Source organism: Pongo abelii, chromosome 6, assembly GCF_028885655.2.
Source record: "Pongo abelii isolate AG06213 chromosome 6, NHGRI_mPonAbe1-v2.0_pri, whole genome shotgun sequence".
Lineage (NCBI taxonomy): Eukaryota > Metazoa > Chordata > Mammalia > Primates > Hominidae > Pongo > Pongo abelii.
This window is the reverse complement of record NC_071991.2, coordinates 66,437,386-66,452,519: the sequence shown is the minus strand read 5'-3', so window position 1 is coordinate 66,452,519 and position 15,134 is coordinate 66,437,386. Positions and strand designations below refer to the sequence as shown.

At 35.1% G+C, this 15,134-nt stretch overlaps 1 protein-coding gene across 7 annotated transcripts in view; it reads left to right on the top strand.

Moving 5' to 3' along the window:
• HDAC9 (histone deacetylase 9) overlaps window positions 1-15,134 on the top strand; it is a 917,296-nt gene that overhangs the window by 633,677 nt on the left and 268,485 nt on the right. For all 7 annotated transcript variants that reach the window (XM_054559003.2, XM_054559009.2, XM_054559005.2 and 4 more), the window contains one exon: window positions 11,296-11,473. In XM_054559003.2, coding sequence (XP_054414978.1) covers window positions 11,296-11,473 — 178 coding nt within the window. The remainder of the gene's footprint in view (window positions 1-11,295; window positions 11,474-15,134) is intronic.

The following is a 15,134-nucleotide window of genomic DNA, read 5'->3' as shown; positions in this document are numbered from 1 at the left end:
TGTAATTAAAATAATTTCAGTGTGCTCTCTTGAACATTTTTTTCTACAGGCAATTGTAAAAATATAGAAGTTAAAAAGCAAATGAAGGAACAAAAACATAATTTGTTTTCTTTACGTTTCTATTGCAAAAGACATTACTTATTGTGGACTTGTTATTTATTTAATTTCAAGATTGGAATATAGTTTCTTTTGTATTTTGTACTGCAGAAAAATTTCTATTGATTTAAAGTGGTCATTTTCCAAGAATGCTTCAAGGCAGCTGAATTTTAAACATTTCTAAAGCAACTAGTTTTCATATGTATATAAATGCATAGTGCAACCAAATTAGTCATTTATTTTCTCCTGGAACCTTTATGTCTGAGGATACCAGAAGCAATTTAAATATTCTGTATATAGGTAATAACTTTTACCAACGTTCTACCCAATTGAGAAACAGTGTTGTTAAATAGGTGCAGCTTCACATAGGTCAATGCCAACACTAAACTAAGTCCCTAAACCTCAATCCAGAATCATGGGTTAACTAAACATACACACTCTCTCCCATTGTGCATGCATACAAACACTGGTTACTCTTGAATCCAATTCCCTCTGCTTCTGTTGGTGATACTTTAGCTGAAAGCTTTGTAGCATTCAGCTACCAACAGTCCTGTCTTATAAGTCACATTATTGTTTTGGATTCTTCATGATTTGAAAACAACAATATTTGATTTGCAAAATTTTACCTCTTGTTAGCACATTTTTTTTTTTTGGTATTTTGTTTGCTGGCATGAAAAATGTGCTAGGCAAAAACTCCTGTTTAAAATGAGAAGACCCTGAGAAGAAGAGAGTGACCTACCCTCACTGGAAGTGACCAGTGAGTACCTGGGGGCAATACTTCATCTCCTTAGAGGCTCACCACTGTTACAAGGGGCCACCACTTGGCCCTAGAGGGAAGACTGGTAGAAAACAGTGAGCACATTCTGTTGCTGGTGAGCATACACCTGTTAATGCAGCTTCCCTGAACTGTGCACCGCACTTGCATACTAGAATTCAGAAATGCTATCCATAGCTAGGGAGGAGAGAGAATAATAAAGATCCTCACACGTTTGTTAAAGATACCCTCTATCTTAACCAAATTTTTACTGAGCACTTCACCTTCCACCTCTTATGGATTGATTTACAATTTCCTTTTTTTTTTTTTTTTTTGTTGAGACGGAATTTTGCTCTCGTTGCCCAGGCTGGAGTACAATGGTGTGATCTCAGCTCACTGCAACCTCTGCCCCCCCAGGTTCAAGTGATTCTCCTGCCTCAGCCTCCCAAGTAGCTGGGATTACAGGCATGTGCCATCATGCCTGGCTAACTTTGTATTTTTAGTAGAGATGGGATTTCACCACGTTGGTGAGACTGGTCTCGAACTCCTGACTTCAGGTGATCCACCCGCCTCGGCCTCCCAAAGTGCTGGGGCAATTTCTTAAAATCACAAGCGATAAAAATATTTTAGCATAAACACACACACATATAATTGTACAGATGTACAAATATAAAAAATATATTTACAAACTATATAATGTGTCACTACATCAATATGTGATATGTTACAAAACATGCACACCAATAGAAATTAAGAAAGGAGATAAAAATGAAATAAACATTATTTTAAAATTAATTTTGAGTTAGTGGGATAGAAATTTTTTACTATGATTTTAAAAAGTGTTTTTAACAACTTTATTAATATATTCATATATACTATATGGTTTACTCGTTTCTATGTACAGTCCCGTGGTTTTTCGTATAGTCACTGAGTTGTGCACCCATCACCACAGTCAATATTAGAACATTTTCATCACCCCCCAAAAGAAACTGTACCCATTAGCAGTAACTTCATCCTCCTACAACCCTAGGCAACCACTAGTCCACTTTTTGCCTCCATAAATTTGTGTGTTCTGCGTATTTTTTGTAAATCAAATTGTATGGTATGTGTTTTTTTGTTTGTTTTTTGTTTTTGAGATGGAGTCTCGCTCTGTCCCCTAGGCTGGAGTGCAATGGCGCGATGTTGGCTCATTGCAATCTCCACCTTCCAGGTTCAAACAATTCTCCTGCCTCAGCCTCCCAAGTAACTGGGATTACAGGTGCACGGTGCCACACCTAGCTAATTTTATTGCATTTTAGTAGAGGCGGGGTTTCACAGTGTTGCCCAAGCTGGTCTCGAACTCCTGAGGTTAGGCAATCCACCTGCCTCGGCCTCCGAAAGTGTTAGGATTACAGGTGTGAGCCACCGTGCCTGGCAGTTGTGTGGTCTTTTGTGACTATTCTCTCATGTTTTCAAGGTTCATCCATGTTGTAGCATGTATCAGTGTTTCATTCCTTCTTATGGCTAGATAATATTCTATTTTATGGATAAAGCATAATTTTTTTATCCATTTATCAATTGGTGGACATTTGGATTGTTTGTACTTTGGGCTTTCACGAATAGTGCTGCTATGAACACTGAAGTACAAGTTTTCATGTGGAAGTATTTTTTCATTTTTCTTAGGTGTATACATATTATTGAAATTGCTGGGTCATATGGTAACTTTAACCCTTTGAAGAAGCACAAACTGTTTCCAAAGTGGCTGCATCATTTTACACCCCCACCAGCAGTGTATGAAAATTCCAATTTCTCTGCATCTTCCACAGCATTTACTTTTTATCTTTTATTTATAATAAACATTCTAATTGGTGTGAAGCTGTAAATTGTTGAGGTTTTGATTTACAAATCCCTGATAGCTAATGAAGTGAGCATCTATTCACAAGCCTATCATTTTTAGACAAATGTCTGTTCAGAACTTTTACCCATTTTTAAATTGGGTTGCCTATTATCTTTACCTGTTCACCTCATTTTAAATTGGATTGCCTCTTAGTGTTGACTATTGTGTTATAAGGATTCTTTCCATATTCTGGATACAAGTCTCTTACCAGATATATGATTTGTATATATATTTTCTCTAACTTGTGGGTTACCTTTCCAGTTCCTTTATGGTGTCCTTTGAAGCACAACATTTTTTAACCTCAATGAAGCCTAATTAACCTATTTTTTTTTCTCTTTCTTTTTTTTTTTTTTTTTTGAGATGGAGTTTTGTCTTGTCGCCTAGGCTGGAGTGCAATGTCACTATCTCGGCTCACTGCAACCTCCACTTCCTGGGTTCAAACGATTCTCCTGCCTCAGCCTCCCTAGTAGCTGGGAATACAGGCTTACATCACCATGCCCAGCTAATTTTCATATTTTTAGTTGAGATGTGGTTTCACCATGTTGGCCAGGCTGGTCTCGAACTCCTGACCTCAGGTGATCCACCCACGTTGGTCTCCCAAAGTGCTGGGATTACAGGTGTGAGCCACCTCACCCAGCTTAAGTAATCTATTTTTTTTTTTTTTTTTGGTCACTTTTGCCCTTGGTCTTATATGCAAGAAAATGTACTCCTCTATTTTGTCTGAGAATATTATAGTTTTAGATCTTACATTTAGTTCTGTGATCTGTTTGGAGTTAACTTTTGTGTATGGCATGAGGAATGGAGTTTTATTGTATTCCTTTGCAAAAATGCGATGGTGGTTATGCAGTTGTCCCTGTTCTATTTGTTACAAAGTCCTTCATGGAGGAAGAATTTTAAAAATATTTTGCCCTATTGAATTGTCTTGGCACCTTTGTTGAAAATCAATTCATCATAAGTGTAAGAGTTTATTTCTGGATTCTCAATTCAGTTCTATTGATCTACATGTCTATGCTTAAGCAAGGAACACACTGTTTTAATTACTATACCTGTATAGTACAGTAAGTTTTGAAATTAGACTCTTCTTCCTGTATTAGGATATCTTCATAGAGTTTATATACGTGACCTTTGATGCAGGAATTGGGTAGAAATGCTAGTATCTATCCATATATCAAATACTGGTATAATTTATTTGCTTTCTTATATTTTAATTTAAAAATTAAATATGAGAAGCTCTGGTATTTTCTTCTGCACCTGAACAGATTGGCTTATGCTATTGAATTGAATTATTTTCTTAAAGTTTGCATTTTAATTAATTTCTTTAATTTTAATTATAATTACATTTAATTTTAATGATGTTTTAATGTATTTATTCTTTTGTTTCAAATCATCATATTAAGTTCCCAATTTATAATCTTCTTAATTTTTCAGTCCCTTTAGTATCATTAACGGGTTTCTTACTGAGTGAATTTAAAATGATAATATGTTGAAATTTTAAAGACAAAATATACTTAATTATACGTATTACTGTGTTCATTTATCTATCAGTGAAATTATTTCATAGTTGGTACAGATTAATGTATGTCTTATGAATATATGACCTGAAAGTAAATTCACATACTTTACCTTAGTAAAAAAAAAATGTGTTACCAAACGTATTTTTATGCTCTTTTCTTTTTTTTTTTTTTCTTCTTTTTTTGAGACAGAGTTTCGCTCTGTCACTCAGGCTGGAGTCCAGTGGCCTGATCATGGTTCACTGCAGCCTCAGCCTGCTGCATTCAAGTGATCCTCCCACCTCAGCCTCCTGCGACTACAGGCATGTGACAACATGCCAACTCATTTTTTTGTTGTTTAATTTTTTATAGAGATAGGGTCTCCCTATGTTGCCCAGTCTGGTCTTGAACTCCTGGGCTCAAGCATTTCTCTGCCTTGGGCTCCCAAAGTGCTGCGATTATAGTGTGAGCCGCCGTGCCCAGCCTATTTTTATCTTCTTTTTTCATTTATTTTTACTTTTTCTCTCTTAATTTCTTTTTCTTCTACAAAAATGTAGTGTTTACAATAAAGGTATCTGTATGTGGAAGGTTAGTTATTATAATAATATTGGTGTTTTATATATGACAAACATGCCATAAGCATTAATTCTATTTTTGAAAAATTATTAAACAATTAATATTTATAAATATTACAACAATGAACACTCATAACATCCAGCTTAAGAAATAAAACACTACAGGTACAATTCAAGTTTCCTATGTATCTCTCTCTACTGCCCCTCCCATTCCTTCCCTTCTGAATTTGCTGTTTATTTTTTCATGTATGTCTTTACTTTTTATTAATTTCATTAACATACTTAATATGTGATATTAATTTGCAAATTTTGGAAATAAAAATTTTTCATATATTCTTTTGCTTGTTTTTTCACTCACCATATTTGCGATAGTTTATAGTAAATATAAACTATTTGTACTAAATGTTAGTGAATTGTTCTTTAAAGTGTTAAAACAATTTACTCTCCTCCAAGCAGTCTATGAGTGTCTCTTGCTGTGTATTTTCAGAGTATGCATTATGATTTATGATTTCTGTTATTTGCTCTTGCTAAAGTTGCATGATGATATTGATTATAGCCCATGAGTAACCACCCACAGGTGAGGAAGCAAATGTGATCATCCAGAGCAAAGTGAAAACCCAGAAGCTATGCATTTGGTCCCTGTGCAATAGCAACAAGAAAGCAAAGCAAAACAAAACAAAACAGAAAAAAAATCACTGTTATTACAAAGAACGGGACCATGTAACTTCCTTAACCCAGGGACTTTAGCACCTCGTAGTCACCATTAGCGGGCCACCCCCAAGAAAATATTTAATTCTAAGCCAGAACATTATGCTTATCATACAAAGACCTTCTAGAACTATCGCTACCCACTTTCAAACGATGGCAATGCCTATGCCCTACCACTTAGAATGGTGGGGGCCACAAATGCATTGATGTTTTACTAGGCAATATTGAGGAATTTACGAAATAGGTGCGTAACAACTCTTCTGTCAAAGTAATTACATGAATTTTATCAGTGGGAGTGGGCAGATGTTTGAGCACAGTGGCCTTAGACCACACCATATAATGAAAAGTTGTCTTACACATCTCAGTTAGCTGAGAGTATTTTCCAGAATGACCATCTAGCAAAATAACCCATCAAAACAAAGTTCCCAGTTGAATCAGCTGAAAAAGAAAGACGAATATTTTTAGTGCATAAAAAATAGACTCAATAGACAATATGTAAAATAAATGTTAATAAAAAATGCTTTTGTGGGGAGCATGTTAACTATTCATTTAAGGGGGGATAACACATTTTCTAATGGTGCTCAATAAGTAAAATGTTAACTCGGGTATTCATCTAATTTTTATTAACAGTAGATTCTGAACTGTTTGACGTTCAAATTTTTCGGCACTGTAAGAGAGAAATATGCTCTTTCATACTCACTTAGAAGTATAAACATGAATAAAATTATCTCTCATTAAAACTACTAATAGTAAAAAAACTGGTTTAGTGAAACACTTCAATCAGCTCCAGAGACAACAGAAAAATGTAATTTCAGCTTTCAAGCTCAAGAAGGATGCTTTTGTTAATGAGGCTGGGTATCTATCCTAAAATAAAAGTGACCTGGCATTTAATGATAACTCAGTGATTAATATGCAGTATAATAACATGTGGTTTACTGGATTATTATAACTCTCCTTATACATTGAAAGCCATATTTCATTTGTAAAAGTGTATAATTACAATCAACTCTTTGAAAGTGAATAAACTTCTCTCTTCTATAGTCATATTTTGAAAGAAAGTTCAAAAATATTTGGCCCATCTCTGTTCATAGTTCCAATAATTATGAATCTGTCCTAATAAAGTGTTTGGAAGATTTGACTGTTTAGTTTAAATAACATTTGCCATTTTTTCTTAATTACAGTTTTAATATAGGTAATATGCAGAAAACTTGGAAATGACATAAAAGTTCAAAGGAAAAATAATCCTCAAATCACTGAATCTTTTCTCACTTTATCTCTTGGCTCCAACACAAAATAATTTTAGGATTTCGTCCTTTGGTAATCATTTTGTCTGGACTCTATTTCTCATATTTTTTTCTCAGCCGTTTCTTGGTTATTTTGTGTTGTGATTGCTTATAATATGTTTTCTTGTTTTATCCTATCCTTATAATAAGATCTTAAGGATGATTTTATATGTATCTCTCTCCTTATTATGCATTCATTTTAAACTGAAAAATATATATTATTAAAGCCCACTATGTGTGAAACACTGCATGGGAAAGATATGCGTGGGAATATATAACAGCCAAAGGTCATTTCTTCAGGGAACTTACTAACTGCGGTTAAGGTGCAAGTGCCTAAATTTTGGGTGTCAACCCACAACATCCTTAGTCTCCTTTGCTGACTGTACAATGCAGCACAAGGACTGTTGCCTTTTGGTTGAGCAATAGATATTGGATGAACATAACGAACAAATTAATATTGAACAAGTAGTTATTTGTTTCTTACTTACATTGCCATATTCCTTCCAGTAGACACTGGACAGGTAGGATGCTGCTTACTGAATTGTGAAATTTTATGCTATGATGTAACATTTATAAAATGCTTTTGAGTTAGCAAACTGTTTTATCTTACAGGGTTTCAGTGAAGCTCGAGTAAAGCAATACTTATTTACTATTAAAAAAAGAGAAAGTTAGTAGGTGGTGTTATTTAAATGGAGTCCTTACAGTATCAAACTACTCATTAACGGAAAAAATATTTAGTAACCCCAGTCATCTAAAACATGGCCATGTGATAAAAAAAGAAACATGGTTTTTAATTTCCAAATATCTATTGATTTTCTTAATGCACAAATAAAATAATATAGCTTCTAGAAAGTATGAGAAAATATATAAAATGCAGCAGAAAATAAGTTAAAAGATGAGTTATATCCAGTTTCTGGTTCAACGAGCTTTCAACATTATACAAGGAAAAATCATTTTACACACACACAAATGTGCATGCACACACCCGTGCAAAATGTATTTAGAGCTTCTCCTTGCATTTGTCACCTGGTTAATTCCAATTTCTCTTTCATATTTAAAATTAAACATCACTTTCTTAAACAAAATCTCCCTGAACCTCTTCATCAGGTTTTTCTTAAAAGTTTTTCATATCATCCTGAATTTTTCCTATATAGCACTCACCGTATTTATAATTACATTGTTGTGCGGGCATCATAGAATATACCTACACAAACCTAGATGGTATAGCCTACTATGCACCTAGGCCATATATGATAGCTTATTTTCCTAGCCTACAAACCTGTACAGCATGTTACTGTACTGAATACTGTAGGCAATTTGTGTATATAAACATAGAAAAGGTACAATAAAACTACAGTTTATTATAAAAGGTAAAACATAATATACCTGGATAAGGCACTTACCACGAGTGGAGCTTGCATAACTGGAAGTTGCTCTGGGTGAGTCAGTGAGTGGCTGATGAACGAACATGAAGGCCTGCGACGTTATTGCATGGTACTGTAGACTTCATAAACACTGTACACTTAGGCTACACTAAATTATTAAAAATAAAGTAATTGTGCTATGACATTAGGAAGGCTAATACATCAGTAGGTGAAAGGGATTTTTGTGCTCCATTATAATCTTCTGGGCCCAGTGTCATATATGTGGTCTATCCTTGAGTAAAATATTGTTATGGGATGCATGGCTGTATTTAGTATCTGTCTCCTTACTAGAGAATAAGCATAAAAAAGGTTCTGCACACTAGCAAAGTGTCAGGCATGGAGTGTGAGCTCAAGAAATAATTACTGCATGCAGTAACTCTAATATATAAAAGACTATGGCAGGGAAAGGAGAGAGAAAAGCAAAATATGATGGGAATGTAACAGAAGGGGAAAGCACAATTAACGTGAGTGTTCAAAAAACACTGTGAAATTTTAAGTGGACCTTAGAGGATGTGTGTAGTGCTGAATGTGGAGCTTCATAGCCACACATAGAGGGGTGATCTAGAAAGGATGGCTTGGAAGAAGCGTGAATGTTCATGGTCAACATATCCATGAGACACAGAAGACACAGTGCCCAAAGCCTATGATATGCTGTTAGGGGCCCACAGAACATTTTAAGTTTTAATTTCTTAATCAGAAAAAAATGAATCTAATAATATGAGTATATAATAATGAATCCAATGTATGCCAATTTAGGCTTAAAATGTAGTTTTTAATACTATTTTTTGAAGTCCACAAAGGTCAAATTGCACACGGCCCCTGAAAGTCATACTGCAGCCCTCGGAATGATATCTGATGTTCAGTAGATAGTATTCGGCTAGAACTTAGAAAAGAATAAATGATCTAAGGCTTAAAATGTAAGCTGGCCTCAGGTAAAGGAGAGTACAAATGACAGGCTGTAGAGATTCTTCAAATTTAGGTCGACCTTTGGAGTCTTTTTGTGTTAATGTCTTGCTTACCGCAGGGCTTCAGGAAGAGAATTCTTGCAGGAAAGAATAGGACTGGTTGGTATTAGAAGTTGGGTGATCAGTTAATTAGGAGCCTTTTGCCATGTCTTACATGGGAGTTGAAGAAATTATAATAGAAAGAAAGGGAGCAGATGGATATTACAAAAAATCAGATAAACATGTACCCAGGAATTGTAGATCACATGTGGAAAAGCTTCCTTTTCCCGACAGAACCCTCCAAATCATAATTATATATTTGTGTTCCCTGTAACAGTAAGTTCCATATGAGGAAGGACTATATTAATCTTACTGCTGTGTCCTCAGGATATTTAACACAAGACACTCAAGAAAACAGGAGAGTTAGACTCTTGTAAAAGTGTATAAACTATTGTAGCTAGAACTAGGCCCCTGACCAATCCATCCCAATCATCGAAGCAAATGCCCAAAGCCTCAATATGTGACATATACCTTCCAATTGATTGATGGTTTGATTATTCTGTAGAGCAAAGCAGAAGTAACAACATATACATTAATTATAACCTATTTTAAAGTTAATTTTAAATCATTCTTTTTTCTAAATTCAGAAATCTCTGCTTATGGTCTGTAATTAAATCTATATTTATAATCCCAATTTATAGATTTATATGCAGCATTAATTCATATCATGTACAGAGAAAGCTACAATTACATAAAACCACATAATACGCAATGAGTACAGTTGTGTTGCATACAGATTTGTTAGCTTTCTCAGTAAGTTTCTCAGCCAGTGTAATTTGTACACTTAGCATGTACCAAGCCTTGGGTGGAAATTACAGGATGAGTATGACCTGTGATGGCACATATTGGGTAGAAGGGGAGCACCTAGTCTAGCAGGAAGGTTAAGGCAAGGCCTTAACTAAGGAGAAGTAATGTCTGCCTCAAGTCTTGAAAGAACAAATGCTAGTCAGGTAGGAAGCAGAAGCAGGAGAGCACACATGTTTATAAAATTACAAGAATTAGACTTGTTTAAAAATACTTTGGTAACCTTTGGAGCAACAGTTTCTTTATCCATGGCAAGAGAGTATTATGTTTTTTACCACTGTTCAGCTATTCTTCATATTCGTTAGGAAAGATAAATAAAAACAGCATAAAGATTATGAATTCCCTCATGTTGAAGATAAAATATTCAGTGTAGTATATATATTTTTGACAAATTTTTTATTAATAAATAAATACATCTTTATTAATAAAATTTTGAAAGAATATATATTTAAAATATATATTTTGAAATATATACTTTTTTTTGCACAAAGCTCGCTGTGTAGCATTGATGATTAAATAAGCTGCCTATCTTGTTTGAGAATATCTTTTCTTGGAGACAGAGGAAGAGACTAAGTGAATCTTCCATAAAATTCCAAACTGTGATTCACTGATTTGGTAAGTTGGGAAGGATGAAGAATAATAACAGTGTTAAATCACTGAGGATATATTTAATAGTATATTAGAAAACCAAATAATTTTATAGTGTTGAAATTATACCATACAAACTCTGAAATATTCATTTTTTTCTATACCAATATATGAAGACTGAAAGGTGTCAAAATATAATCGTGTAATTGGTCATTTTTAGAGACATGCATAGAATTCATAAACAATATTCACTGAAATAAATTCAGGAGTGAATTTTCGGAATTAGGCCTCACTGGCAGTTTGAAAGTGTTGAATTGTTCTCCCACGTTGTGTGGCAGTTCTGGGGCTGTATTCAAAATGTTGGTATCTAGGTAGGAAATGAGTCAAAGTCGACGTTACTCTTGAGGTTAAAGGTCTGTTTCTTTCAATCAGTTCAAACTGACAGGCCTCCTGCCATCACCTCCTCCTTAGCCAGGCAGACAGGCCCTGGCCGTCAGTGTGAAAACATCTGTTGAATGGATTTATTGACTGGATCTTGTTTTTTCTCTCCCTTTCTCTATTTTTTTTTCTTTTTCCTTCACACCGTTTATTATGTCTCTGACCTGATGAACTTAATTTGTTGACATGTCGCTCAGTGTCTCCCTCAATCCTTGTCTCACATTTCTTTCTACTGTGCTCTTTTCTTGGCAACAGCCCTTCCTGGAACCCCCGCACACACGTGCGCTCTCTGTGCGCCAAGCTCCGCTGGCTGCGGTTGGCATGGATGGATTAGAGAAACACCGTCTTGTCTCCAGGACTCACTCTTCCCCTGCTGCCTCTGTTTTACCTCACCCAGCAATGGACCGCCCCCTCCAGCCTGGCTCTGCAACTGGTAGGAATCCCTAAAGACTCTCTCTAACAGGCAGGCTAAATGCACCGTTCTTGTAGGATTAACCGATTTAAATGCTCTGAATAACTCCAATAGTAGAACACTCCATTTTAACCCAGTGCAACCCAAATTTTATGAGGTTATATTGGCTATAAGGCAAACAGCACATCTGATAAATCTTGGGCTTAGTACTAATAGCCTTATAAATTGCTATCATCCAGGGGCCTGGAAAATACATCAACAGGTGCATGAGTTTTTTGGAAATGAAAATCCCTGCAACATTCTCTAGCAGTGCTCCTCAATCTCTTACCTTCTGCCCAGTCACTAGGAAATTGATGATGCTTGGCTTCCTCATTTGACTCCAAAGAGTGACCTTTAACCAGTTTGGTTTTTTTTGTTTTATTTCATTGTTGTCTTCTGGTTCCCCATGCAAATGACTCATGGGATTCTATAGTACCAAAGCAAACTTTACTTGATTCTATGTATGTTACTTTCATTTCTATTTATTATGGAATCTCTGGGTGGGCTTTTTGACCAACCTCTTCCTTTATCTACAGCTGTGTTTGATATTTCAGAACCTGACTACAGAGGAAAACAAGCCAGATAATTCCAAGGCCAAAGGAAGGTTAAGTGTGGAACACACACACACACACACAAAGGGTGCTATTCCCTCTGCAAAGGAAGAGTGCTGTACATATATGTGTGGATAATTATTTCTTTTTGTCTACTCTACTCCATTCTAGTTCCGTGTTATCAAACTGTGGCTAATCAAATGAAAGATATTGTAGCCCTGAGAGACTCATAACTTGGATACTGCAGGAGAATTTATATGTACCTTCCCCAAAGGCTCTTTTGAGTTATCTGATTTATTTTAAAATCCATTTTCAGGATTCAGAGCTTGTTTTTGTGGCTTCTGTGACCTCACGCAAGCCTTCGTGCTTGGAAAAGTTAAATCTATTTTCTAAAACCATATTCCCAAGCCTTGATATTATCTTTTGTTTAAAAATTAATGAATGAAATGGCCAACTTAATTAACTTTGGTAGGCATCTTTAATAAGTATGCATAGTAGCTACTTTTTATAATGTCTTATGCCATAAGAAAACATTCCATACTAGGAGCTATGAGCTGGGTCTATTTCTTTCTCCGTACTAGCCATTGCCTCTGACTCTTCTACTTCCAGGAGCATAGCAAAACTGCCCAGATATTCCGGAAAACCCAGGAACACTGCCCAGTGTTAGTGGCAGCCTTTTGAATCAATCATGCCTGGTGCTATCCCTGTGGATTCACCGAGTTTTTGCTCAAAACCAGATACATGATACAGAGGAATAATTTTTTGCATGTAGAAAGAGCAATAGCCTTTAAGAATTACCTGCTCTCTATTCCTTCCCCTGAAAGTGTCTTTTATTCAACCCTAATATTTCAGAAAATACAGAGTAACAACCATTCTATCAAAATAACTGTTTCCATTGACTGAAATAATTTCCTTAATATTATATATTAAAAATTAAAAATAATATTAAAAATAAATTCCTTAAGTAAGCTTAACTACAAAGTTTCATGTTGATGTGCCCAAGTTTGCTACTGTATATTACTGTAATCCTATGGATAAAGTTTCTTTCCTTGGTTAAGAGGGGTGGCCCTTTTCTGACATACTTCATTGTCTTCTAGTTTTCATATGTTCCTTTGAATGAATGAAGCAAGATATCTGAATATTAGAGAGAACCTGGAGTTTAAGGAAACTGTGTTGCCAAATGGATAGGGTTTGTAGACCTTAGAAGAATCCAGATGGAAGGGTAGACTGTAAACCCAGTAACATAAACAGGATATAATCCTACCCTGATCATTCAAACAAAGACTAGGTCATTTCAGAGAGTTAGGTTTTTTTCCCCCTCATAATGTCAGCATTTTAGTATTTATCAAAGCATGTATTCCAAAAACAAATAGGAAAGTGAACTTAAGATTCTTTTTATATATAACGGATTTGATGAGGCAATTCTTTGTCCACATGAGAGATTATATAAAATTATTTTAGAAAACACAGGATTTTGTACTTAATAGGCATTCAATAAACATTTTAGTTGAATTAATGAATATTAACTTCATAATAAACACGAATTTACTAGTTCAAATTTGAATACACTGAAAGTAAAAGTTACATTGTAGCTATTCTTCTGCGAAAGAATAGCTAAGTTATTTACAAGTTACAATAACTAAGAGGAATATTTGTTAGCTCATTTGAACTTACAAGAATGTTGCATCTTTACACCGAAAATCTTACAAGAAAAAGGCACAATATTTTAAAATCATGTAACATACGCAATTTATAATAATAGCTTCTCCACTGGCATTGGGATTAAAATGTATATATACTTGATATGTAACATTCATTTAGTACTATTCCAAATCCTAAGGAAATGAAATGCACCATCTTCACTCTGCTGTTCCACATATTGCTCTGGCTTTAATCCAATCTTAAATTTCCCCTGTAGCCTGAATACTACTGTAATCCACATGATCTCAAAAATCACTTTAGTATTTCTAATGGTCTTGATTTCAGATGAGAACTGTAAGGTTTTCATTCTAGTATGATTGAAAATATATATTTTAAGCACTAATCTCCTTTCTTTTGAATTTTTAATATCTATTTGTTGCAGACATGTTAAACAATCTAAAGGAACATTCACATATGTTCTTTAGGAATACAGTAGACTCTCTTATCTGCATGGGAGCTATTCTAAGTCTCCCAGAGAATGCCTACAACAGCCAATAGTATTGAACCAGTTGAGGTCAATAGGAACCCATTTCTGTTCATGTCTTCCACCCATAAATTTACGGCCTTTTCCATCTTAACTAAGCACTTCTCACACGCTGTGGTCATAACTTTTGCAGTGTGAGGTGTGGTGGGACAGCAAAACAATCACAAGTTTCTTTTTTCTTCTTCACAACTTCACGGATAGAAGATTCTTTCTTACTGTAGAGCTTAGCAACCTTAGCATATGATTTTTTTAAAAATTTCCTTAAGTCGAGAACTTAAACCTTTCATTTAAAGGAAGCCCTTTAAGGCTTGTCTTTGGTATATCCAAACTGTTAGCATCACTACTCTTGCACTTTGGAGCCATTATGAAGTAAAAAATAATTAAAAGCATGCACTGGTGACACTGCCACAGTCAACCTGATCATCAAGACAGCTACTAAATGACTAATGGGCAGGTGACAGAGAGAGCATGGAGCTACTGGACAAAGGGATAATTCACATCCTGGGCAAGCCGGAGTGGGGCAGTGTAAGACTTCAACATGCTGCTCAGAATGATTGCACAATTTAAGACTTAGAATTTTGTTGTTATATAATTGTGTATTTCTGGAATTTTCCAGTTAATATTCTCAAACCGTAGTTGAAACTGTGGAAAGAGAAACTGCAGATGGGGGAGGGGAGAGGCTATTGTATTTGTATTTTTTTTTTAAAAAGAAACTTATACAATCTCACATTCTCAATAGCTGTTCCACTAAATAGCAAGGTAGCGGACACAGATACATTATAAAGCTAGGTGGCTGGCTTAAATCTATCCTCTAGGAGCTATACTTTTTGGTGCTACTAAAAAGTTATTTCACACAAAAGTCACATAATTTTCAATACACATCATTTAAACCTTCACCATCCATGTG